Below are 11,417 nucleotides of genomic sequence, written 5' to 3' on the forward strand. Positions count from 1 at the left end.
CACGACCAGGGCGCGGCCGCCGGGCGCGTCCAGCGTCGGGGAGTTGACGAAGATGGGGTGCTCGCCGCGGTTGTAGGCCCACACGCCGTCGGGCTCCTTGCTGAGCAGGATGCCGAAGCCGATCTTGCTGCGCGTTCGCCGCACCGACTCGCTGCGCTGCTCCAGGTTGAGCTGGCCCAGGCAGAAGCCGCTGCCCTGAGGTAGGTCGTAGAAGATGCTGACGGCCTGGTCGTACACCGCGTAGAGGCGGCCCACGCGCGTCCGGTGCTCCCAGTACGCCACGCTGCACCAGTGGCTCGGCTTGGTGGCGTCCGGAGACATGCTGGCGTCTGCGGGACAAGCACAGGGACCGCCGCGTTATTCGGGGTGGGGAGGTGGGAGGCACTGGGGAGCGGAGGTGGGCTCTGCTGATTGCACAGTGGGAGCTGGGTAAGGTTTCCAGCATTCAGCAGTCATGTGGGCACCGACTGTGTGCCAGGTTGTCCTCAGGAAATATAGCACACAACAGGACATCTCTTTCACACACACACAGACTCACACAAAGGAGAAAACAAAGGTTATGAGCCACAGAGTGCAAGCCAGAGAGCACCTGTGGTGTGCTAGGTGCTGTGGAAGCACAGACAGGAACCCTGCATACCCTGCCCCTGCCTCTTCATGCCAGCAGGAGAGACAGATAGCTGCCTGCACGTCCCCGAAGGAGGGACTGACTGTGGAGCACCCATCATGGACCAGGAGTGGAGCACTGTACTTCTTACTCTTCACAGCGCACACGACTCACTTGGTCCTCATGATCACTCTGCAAGGGCGCGCCACCTTCTCCTCGTTCTAAAGAGGAGGGCACCCTGCCAGGATTTGAACCCGCTAGTCCAAGTCTCAACCTGACAGAGTAGGGTTAGGCTATTGGGGGATGGGGGGTTTTGAAATCACCACATTAGAGGACTCAAGCACAGGGAGGCGAGCTGGGGGTGGGGGGAGTTGCCCCCAGGATCCCATCCGGCCTGGAGCAGCAGGATTCCTGTGGTGACCTTGTTATAAATATGACTGCCCGACTGCTCTCTGCCTTAGCTTTAGCCTCCCGGTACCGCCCACTTGAGTTGGCTTTCTTGGCAGGAAATGCAGGTTTTCACCAGAACTGCAGCCACTTCTGCATGGCAGAGGAGCTGAGGGTCCCTAAATGACAAAGAAAATGGCTCCTTAAGGGCTCTGGAGCTGCCCAGCAATCAAAGGTGTGTGCTGCTCCTCTCTGGGCCTCAGTTTCCTCACTGTATGGCAAAGGGGTAGCTAAGGTGTTACTGAAATCCCTTGTCACACACTCTGACTCGGGCCATCTGTGTGTCTAGAGGAGTTTAACAATTTTCTGAGACCAAAGTTCAGACCAACACAGACCAGGGTGCTCCCTGCTCTCATGTGGCCAGCTTCTCAGATTCTGACATCTGGCCTTTCCTTTGAGCAAACAGCTCTGAGAAGCAGGCAGGCACCTATAACTGCCCAGTGAGGTGACATGATTTGCCTGCCATGTCTGCTTCCACACAGGTCCCTGGCCTGGGCCTGTGCAGAGGGAGGTGTTCTGCGGGAGGCCTGACGGTGCAAAGCAAGGTGCTGCTTCATGGCTGTTTTTCTGAGGAAAACTGATCAAAGTCCAACCAAATCCCAGAGGACAACACTTCTGACAGCTTCACCTGGGAGCCTGCATGCGGCCAGCTCTGGCTGCCTTTAAAAGGCCTTGGTCTTTCTCCTGCCTAGAAGCCCCAGAAGAACAGGGTGGCAGGGCCCTGACATCCCCTTACACACTGGGAGGCCCGGCCAGCCACCTGGCAGGAGGCCGTCTGCCTCAGGGGCCTCCTGGAGGCTGACTGCTCTGCTGTGGCTTTGGGCTGGGCACAGACTTCCTGAGTGTGCCCCTTGCCCTGTGCCTGGCACTGAGTCCCAGACCCAGGTCCCCAAGTCTGCTGGGGGGTAATCCAAGTCCTCACACCAGCCCACAGCTTGGATCGTTTTGCCTCAGAGTCTCCAGGGAGGCCTCTGATGCTTCCAGCTGATGGTCAGGAGAGGAGGAAGAGGTTCTACATCCTGCCCTCGACTGAACTGCCCTTAGCCAGTGGGCAATAGTGACAGAGACAGCTCAAGCCCTTGGGAGGTCACTAGGTTCAGGCACTAGGCCAGTCCCAGCAGATGGGCAGCTGGGAGAGCCGACTCTGAGCTCCAGTCACTCCACTCCAGTGCCCCTTTCCCCAGCCATCTATCTGGCATGGGTCTGGAAGCCCCCAAGGGCCAGAAAAGCAGCACCGTGCTAGCCTGGCCATGAAACTCCAGCACCCACACTGCCCACCAACCAACAAGAATTCCATGACTGTGTCAGGCACAGCAAGGTGGGGATGCAAAAAAAGCAATGCCTGGAGTATGCTGGGAGACAGGTTGGGCAATGACATCCATGAGTGCCTTCTGTGAGCTGGGCCCCTTCTTCAGAACAGCCTCATTTCACCCCTGCTAGCAGCCCCTTCCACAGGTGAGGAAACTGAGGCCCAGGGTACACACCAGTGAATGCTGGGGCCGCCTTGGTGCCAGGCCACACTCTAGACGGGAGCTTTTCTCCGCACTCCAGAGAGAGTTCTGCCCTGGCTCCTTCCTAAAACCTGCACACTGAGCAAGTCCTGCTCCCTCCCTAAGCCTCAGTTTCCCTATCTGTAAGCATGACTGCTCTCATGGTCCATGAATCCTAGAGGTGATTGTTTACAAGCTGAGGTGTCACTATCCCCAATCTTGGAGGACTCAATTTACTGTCTCACTGAGGGAGGGGTCACTGCTGCACCTCTTCACAGACAAGGCTCTGAGACAGCTGCCCAGCCACTCTACCCGACCCATGGAAAAAGGCAGAGTCTAGCTGGGGAAGGGCAGGGGCACAGGGGGCGGGGGGAGCGACTTTCTCTTTCCCAGCTTCCAAAACGTTTCTGGCTGGGAACTCTGGGAGGCTGAGGCAGGAGACTCACTTGAGCCCAGGAGTTTAAGCCCAGCATGGGCGACAAAGCAAAACCTCATCTCTACAAAAAATGTTTAAAAATTAGCTGGGCATGATGGTGTACATCTTCAGTCCCAGCTACTCAGGAAGCTGAGACAGGAGTATTGCTTGAGCCCAAGAGTTTGAAGCTATCGGGAACTGTCATTGTGCTACTGCATTCCAGGCTGGGTGACAGGGTGAGACCTTGTCTCAAACAAAAAGAAAAAGAAAAAAGAAAAGAAAAGGAAGTTTTTCAATTCAAGGACAGGTGGAACTTCCTATCCCCCTCCTCTCAGTTCCCCCCACCCCAGCTAGGCCAAACTCACCCCATTTCCCCACTCAAAACCCATGTCCCCAGCCTAGCCCCAGTGCGCGTTATGGTACCCTATGACTGGGGATGAATCCACAGAGCCGCCCTCAGGCCTTGCCTGCCCCAGCCATCCAGCTAAGGGACACCCAGGGCTTGAGCCAGGCCCCATCCCCTGCGGCTTCCTTGATGGAACAGACTGGGTTACACCTCATCAGGCCTGCGCTCCTGGCTATGTCTCCCAAATCCAGGGAGACAGACCGCCACCTCCGGGAAGGCCTCTCTGACCTCTCCTTCCTGGGGCACATGAACTGCAGCCCCTCCTTTGTCCTTAAGAGGCGTCTGCGCTCCTGGCGAGTGCCCCCAGCTTGGTCTACACTCTGACTGGGAAGGGGTGGGGTGGGTCTCTATCTATCCCAAGGCTGTATATTTTCTTTGGGCTCAAGAAATCCTCCTGTCTCAGCTTCCCGAGTAGCTGGGACCACAGATGTACACCCTCGTGCCCAGCTAATTTTCAAAAGCTCTTTTGTAGAGATGAGGTCTTGCTTTGTTGCCCAGGCTGGGATTAAACTCCTGGGCTCAAGTGACCCTCCTGCCTCAATTACTTTTGCACCAACCTAATAAAAGGGAAGGGGGCAGAAAATAAAATATGTCCCAGTGCCTGGACATTGCCCCCACCCCCCACCCCACAGGGAATCCTGAACCCAGCTGGTGGGCTGGTGGGTTCAGGCCCCAGGGCACGGAAGGGTGGTGGGCAAAAACCGGGGTCTCTTGTCTGATCCAGAGGGTAAGCCAGCCACTCTCAGCCTCCCTGTCCCCACTCAGCTCTCAGTCCCTGGGCGTCAGAGCTTGAGTATCCACTGACATTACTTATCCAGTGAGACCCAACACTTCAGCCTTCCACAAACCAACACATTTTTTTTTTTTAACAGGGGAGTTGAGAATGACACAGGGCGAGCACTGCTTCATTTTTGTTTCTGTTTGAGAAATAGTCTCACTCTGTCACTTAGGCTGGGGTACAGCAGTGGCACAGTCTCGGCTCACGGCAGCCTCGACCTCCCAGGCTCAAGCGATTCTCCCACCTCAACTTCCCAAGTAGCTGGCATTATAGGCACATGCCACCGGGTTTTGCCATGTTACCCAGGCTGGTCTCAAATTCCTGGGCTCAAGCAATCTGTCTGTCTGTCTCCCAGAGTGTTGGAATTACAGGCATGAGCCATTGCACCCGGCCTACCACTGCTTTATTTTGCCATGTACAGACTTATTTTCTAACTTATTTTTATTTCTTTCGCCATGGACCAATGAAAACTTAAGTCTTGAGACTGGCCTGTTGGGACCACTAATGGAGTCCAATAATCTGGTGCCCCAAAGACAGCATCCTGGGAGGCGTCGAGGGACTTGCCCAAGGACACACAGCAGTGGGCGGCAGACCTAGGGCCAGAACTTGAGAGCCCAGAATTCTACTCTAACCCATGCCGCATGGTCCACAAGCTTTCACAGTGAGACTGTCCTAAGGCTGCCACCACTGGCTGGATACGTGGCCATCGATAAACTGCTAAATGTCTCCAAGACTCAGTCACTGTATTTGCAAAAGGACTGATTCAATAATCAGGTGCCCCACTCACACACTGTCCATCTCTGAATTTTCTAGACACTCCGGCAAAATCAAGTGGGTGCAGAAGGAAGGAGCTGCCTTGTTTACGGGCTCCAGTGTTGGCCTTACCCTTCAGAGGCCAGGGATCTTTAGTGGGGTTGGGGGTCATGGCCCAGGGTCGCCGCCATGGAAGGTCTCAATAGGACCGTGGACAAGGCCCTTTGCAAACTGCAAAGCACTTTACAAATGTTAGGGGCTAGCCCCTAGCCTGGTACCTGCAGTCAAAGAGGTGCCCAGTGAGTGAAGGAATGGAAGAATGAAGCAATGCATGTCTGAACGTCTAGAATGAGCCCTGCTGTGGCTCCATTCTCTCACACACATATGTGCATTCAGATTTCATGCGGTGTGTCCAACACAAGCTGACATGCTCTCTGTGACGCCATGAGTGAGAAGGTAGGTGCCCCCTAACCCATGGTCCCTACTCTGTACTTCCCACAGCTGCACGGCCCCTTCACCCTGTGCCTCTCAGTCACAAGCCTGGGCTGCCACTCAGGTGAGGGGACAGTCTCTTACAGAAGGATCTTTTTCTCCTCGTGGCTACTAGGCTGTGGTACTGCCATCTCCCACGGCCATCAGCCTAATTAGGAACCAACTCTTTAATTGCAAATAAATACCAGGGAGTCAGACCCGAGTGAACAACATCAAAGATGACCGAGTTCTGACCGAAACGCCTGCTCACTACCCCCTGCTCAGGGCCTGGCCTAGTTCCCAGCCAGACTCTGGGTCCTGCTGGGAGGGTTCCAGGGGAGGAGGAGAGGCGCTGTGTCTGGGATGGATCTGGCAGAGTGGCACTAGCCTGGGAGGAGTCCTGCCACCTGGCCCTGATCCAGCAGGTCATCTCCCTCCTCTGGCCTCAGTCTTCCCGTCCGAACAATGAGATCATTACTCTCTCCCCAGCTCTAAATTTCCGTGATTTAGTTAATGTTTCTAGGACTAGCAGCTCTAGTCCTAACCACCCAAACCCAGAAACCAGCTCAGATATCTATCAACAGAAAACCAATAAACAAAAACTAGGAACATCCAGCCAATGAAACACTACTCACCAGGAAAAAGGAACAAGCTACTGACACCCGCAACAAGGTGCATGAATCTGAAGGGCATCCCATTGAGCGTGGGAGGCCAGACACAGAAGGTTCGTGGTGTATTTCCACCGAGACAAAACTCTTGAGAAGGCAAACTAATCTACGGCAGTGTAAATCACAACAGTGGCCAGGCATGGTGGCTCACGCCTGTAATCTCAGCACTTTGGAGGCTGAGGTGGGTGGATCACCTGAGGTCAGGAGTTCGAGACCAGCCTGGCCAACATGGCAAAACCCCGTCTCTATTAAAAATACAAAAAAAATCAGCCGGGTGTGGTGGCAGGCGCCTTAATCCCAACTATTCGGGAGGCTGAGGCAGAAGAATAGCTGGAACCTGGGGGGCGGGCACTGCAGTGAGACAAGATTGTGCCACTGCACTCCAGCCTGGGCAACAAGAGCGAAACTCCATCTCAAAAAATAAAATAAAATAAAATAAAATAAATCAGAACAGTGGTTACCCCTGGGGAGAGGGAGACAGCTGGGAAGAGGCACAAGAGAACTTTCCAGCATGATGGAAATGTCTGATTTCTTCATTGGAACCATGGGAACTTGGGCATCTGTGCTGTAAAAAGCCACACCCTGTACACTTAAAGAACCGTGGATTTCATTTTAGGTATGATACCTTGAAAAAATTAAAAAGAAGAAAGTGGCAATGTCCTGTAGCTATCCTAGAGTGGCCCCAGCAGGGCTCCACAGTGGCCCAGGGGACAAGCCCTTTTCCCTCCCGGTGGCAACCACATTCCTGCCACCAGAGGGTGGTGGCTGTCTGTGCCGAGGAGGAGGAGGTGACTGGTCCCAACAATAGGCCTTCTCCCCTGCACAGAAATCCACCCCTCCGACGGCTGGCATTCTTTCCTCTATGCCTCTCTGCCCAGGGAGGGTGCTGCGAGCCCAACATGTAATTTTGTGGGGGTGCAGGGGCACCAAGGGAGCTGACTGCAGTCTGAGGGAGGCGGGGAGTGCTGAAATCCCAAGAAAAGCCTTTAGCTTCTTCGAATCAGCAGTTTTCTGTCAAAACAAAGGGCAGGAACGTTCCTGTGTGCTCCCCCGTGGGCTGCAAGCTCCAAGAGCCTGAGCATAAACTGCAGCCTGCTTTCTTCCTGCTTCCCCTTTCCTTTTGACCAGACTGCCTCAGACTCAGCCGTCCCCTAAAGGAACCAGTGTTGTGCCCAGCTTAGACTCAAAGGTTCAGGGCATTCATGGGAGGCTCAGCCCGAGTCCTCTGGGTCTTCAAGGGTCTGGGTCAGCAGGGGAGCAGGTGGTCCCTACTCCTTCACCTTCCAAGTCTTTGCTGCTGCTTCACACACACCTGGGCCATAGCAACCTCCCTGGCTCTCCCAGGGCTAGACGGAAAGGGCCTGCTCAGCACCTCGTTGATAGGCCTGAAACAAGGGCAGACAGGCCCAGACCCTATCGAGAGCGAAGAAGAGATACTCAAAAGTCTCAGAGGCCAGAGAGGTTAAGTGACTTGCCCAGGGTCACCCAGCAAGTTGGTGGCAGAGCTGAATAGGGGCCCAGGGCTGGCTTTTCCAATCTCCTTTGCACAGGGCTGCAGTGAGGCCTCCTGCCCTCCTGGAAAACGCCTTTCTTCTGTCCCATGTCATGTCTGTGGCTTCAAGTTCCAGTCCAACCGGCAGCTTTTCATCTGTGGCTCCCAGGCCTGGGAGTAATTACGTGGCCCTGCATCTGGTTAACCTAACACCCCTTTTAAAGCCTTGTTTGCCCATTAGATAAGTAGTTTTTGTTATCAAACTTAGAGGGAAAAAGGAGTTTCCACTTAACTCTCCTTTGTCGTTTTAAGCTGCAGAAATGGCTTCAGGTTTTGCAGCAAGTCTCGAGACGCATCATTAATTAGAGGCTCTTTTTCTTTTCTTTGTGAAGGGAGGGGAAGACCAGTTCTTTATCCACCGGGCTCCGGCAGTCAAAGCAGAGAAGGAATGTGCACAGGGCCATGTTAATGGTCAACAGCTTAGAACGAGCCTCTCTGCTGAACTCTTTCCAAAAGCTGGGCCCAGCTGACACGAGTTTCCTCTTATTCGCTCCCACCCACCCCTCCCCACCCCCCACCTCAGCTCCAGCACCTTTGGCTCCTAGAGGAAGCCGGGCTTCCAAGGGGAAGTTCCTAATCGGTCATTACATCACGGGCGGTCTGGCCACCACTGCAGCCTGCCTGCACAGGGCCCACCTCAGGGGCTCTTTTGGCGGCTGGTCTCTACACTGGCCACCACCCTCCAGACAGCCGCTCAGCTAGTCGGCTGGGGGTGGAGGGATGCCCCTAAGACAGGGAGTGTGATGGGAACAGGAGGGCAGCATGACAGAACCAGGAGGAGGGAGACTGAGGAACATGCCGCCCACACGGCCAAGGCGCAAAAACAGGCTCAGAGAGGTAAAGTGACTTGCCAAGGTCAGAGTGGAAATGAGTGACACAGCTGGGACCAGGATGTCTCCTGCATAGGGTTAAAAGCATGGACTAGGGAGCAAAGGTGCCCGCATGTGAACCCCAGCTCTGCCACTCAGAGCTGTGAAATCTTGGGCTTCACCCTTCTAGGCCTCAGTTTCCTAACCTGTAACACAGGGATGCAATCAATGGTTACTTCATCAGGGTGTTGGGATTAATTTCAAGTGTGTCAAATAATGCCTGGCTCAAAATAGGCATTGCATAAGTTAACAGCTATTATGATTACTCATATTATTACTACCATGCAGCCTTATCTACATACGTATATAAATTATATGACAGAGTGACTCAGCCTGTATAGTTCATAAGGGCATTCGTATTCAGTAGTAACACCTGCAAACATAGTATGTGCCAGTGGAGTTGAGAATCAAGGGGAAATAATAATAGTCATGATAATAATATAATAAACTAGCTCACATTTAAGAAACCTTTACCAAATACCAGGCAGTGTCTGAAACCCTTTAAATGCACTACCTCAACATATGTTAATTCTCCCATCTTAAGACGAGAGAGCTGAGGCCTGAAAGTCTGGAAACATACCCCAGCTTCTCAGCGAGGAAGCTGCAGAATTGGGATTTGAGCTTCCATCTATCTAAGCTTAGAGATGTGGACTCTGCATCACTCCTATGGTTGCAACCTGTGGGCTACAAAATCCTAGAGGACGTCAGGGCAATGGCACAGAGACCATGCTATAAGAAGCTAGCCACGTCCACTCCAAGCCATCACGTGGGGGTTCTGCAAAGACTGGACGAGAAGAGGGGTCCTCGGAGGTGACAGTGCTAACGACACTGCCCCACGACATGCTGCCCACCTTCCTAGGAGGGCGGTGGGCTTTTCAGGTATCACACCCTAACAGCTATTTCTGGCCCCCTCGGCAGCCCTGGAAACACACTTTTTGGCTTTTAAGTGTAGTTTCTCCCCCACACTCAAACATTCTACCCCTCTAATACACAAAAATGAGTATTTTGTAGATGGGCTACAATCATAATAATTGATCTTGGGCAAGGGCTGCTACCCCTGGCTAGTCCCTGGGGAGTGGGAGGCGCTCCACATGCTTCATTCATGATCCTTTTTGAACTGTGCAAGTCCAGGAAGCAGAATCATCCCAATCCTCAGGACAGACCCAAAGTCAGAGTGCAGTGCAGGAATCCCGATCGACTGGCCTGACCCTGAGCCCACTGTCTCTCCTCTGGGCCCTCCTTGGTGCTGCCTCATATGCTCCCTTAGCTCTCCTGGGTGGTCCTCAGAGTCCCCCAGTCGCAGGAGGGGTTTAGAGTGATCTGGGGTATCCTGACGGTCAGTGGCCACCTGGCTGGGCTGTACCCCGCCTTCTCGAGGCCAAGGGTTTTCTGCAGGCTTTTCTCTGTAGAAAGGCCTTTCTTTCAGCCTCGGTGCCCTGACTGCAGCCTGCTTGGCCCCACCTCTCCGGAAGAACAAAGTGGTGGCCTGGGCTGTGATGGGTAAGGTTTCCATTCTTTTATCTCTTGCAGTATTCAAACAAATCCTGAACAGATGAACTCATCTTGTAACCCTGACACAAAACAAGCTTTTTTTCCCCACCCAGGTCCTAATATACAGGCCTGCTCAGTGTCTCCTCCACAGGCCGTTTCCCCAGGAGCTATTAGGCCTTACCACTCCAACGGGCAAGGGGACCCACCAGAGGATGAAACCTGGGGCCCCACTCCCATCAGCATGCCTCTACCTGCCCTCCACCTGCAGCTCACCCGTCTGGCCCTGCCGAAGCGATTGTCTCCTACCCGCTAAGACTGCTCTGGGTTCCCTGGGCCCAGACAGCATGGCTTTTCTCTGCAGGTCCCGGGGCTCTGTGGTACAAGCTTCCTTCACTACACTCTCTGCAGGCAGCTATAGCTTTGAAGAGCCACACGGAGGCTGGTGGTAGAGCTATCTCCTCCATCAGAGGACTCATCCCTCAGACCCTGTGCCAGAAACAGTGGTGCTGCCCTCTTAAAAGAAACCCCAACTACTTAAGCCTGAAAAGGAAAAGACCACCTGGCAAGCAAGGCAGGGAAACCCCTCAGGCCCTTGGGGAGGAAAGGAGCCCAGGTAGGGGAACTCTGGTTCCCTGTGTCCTGGAGGGAACGAGGGTGGAAAGGGAGAGCCAGGGCAAGACAAGCAGATTATAAAATCAGCCCACGTTTTGAGAAGGAACCAGTTTCTGCAACAAAGCCTCTGAACTTTGCTCCCATTCCAAGTCCTCTTTTGTTTTATCATAAAGTCAGACTCTGGAGAGTGTTTGTTTGTTTTCTTACTCAGAGACCACCTGGGGTGGGAAAGCCTTGCTTTCATTATTGCCCATGGAAAGGTTCTAAAATAACAGTGTGCAAGACAATGAAGCTGGGTACCTCGGTCCCCAGGTGGCAGTTGTGAGATGGGAAGGGGCCCCCAAATCCTCCCAGCCTATGGGTCTGCACTGCTTATGGCCAAACTGCTGGGTTCACATATAAACCAGGGCCTGCACCGGCCTTCAGGGCTGTTGTTCTCACATCAGGCTAGGCCTGAGTTCTCATCTCAGGCATTAAATGCCCAAGTTCACCAACTGAACCTAACCCTGAAGTCCCTGGTTAATCTGAGATCACGGAGACAAACTTGGCCCTTTGGGGTTCAGATAGGGACAGCCTGGGTGTGCATCAGAGGTGCAGGGATGCTGGTTTGTAGCAGATGATGGTAGGCTTCAAGAAAGCCCTTCTCGGCCGGGCGCGGTGGCTCAGGTCTGTAATCCCAGCACTTTGGGAGGCCAAGGCGGGTGGATTGCCTGAGGTCAGGAGTTCGAGACCAGCCTGGCCAACACAGTGAAACCCTGTCTTTACTAAAAATACAAAACTTAGCTGGGCGTGGTGGCGGGCACCTGTAATCCCAGCTACTCGGGAGGCTGAGGCAAGAGAATAGCTTTAACCCAGGAGGCA

At 53.8% G+C, this 11,417-nt stretch overlaps 1 protein-coding gene across 1 annotated transcript in view; it reads right to left on the minus strand.

Annotated features, from left to right (window-relative positions):
* The window catches only part of SMAD6 (SMAD family member 6), an 84,139-nt gene that overhangs the window by 2,912 nt on the left and 69,810 nt on the right, over positions 1 to 11,417 (minus strand). The window contains exon 7 of the mRNA XM_011940558.1: positions 4 to 329. Within this exon, the coding sequence (XP_011795948.1) occupies positions 4 to 329 (326 nt within the window). The remainder of the gene's footprint in view (positions 1 to 3; positions 330 to 11,417) is intronic.

Source organism: Colobus angolensis, unplaced genomic scaffold, assembly GCF_000951035.1.
Source record: "Colobus angolensis palliatus isolate OR3802 unplaced genomic scaffold, Cang.pa_1.0 Scaffold19, whole genome shotgun sequence".
In the NCBI taxonomy this organism is placed as follows: Eukaryota; Metazoa; Chordata; class Mammalia; order Primates; family Cercopithecidae; genus Colobus; species Colobus angolensis.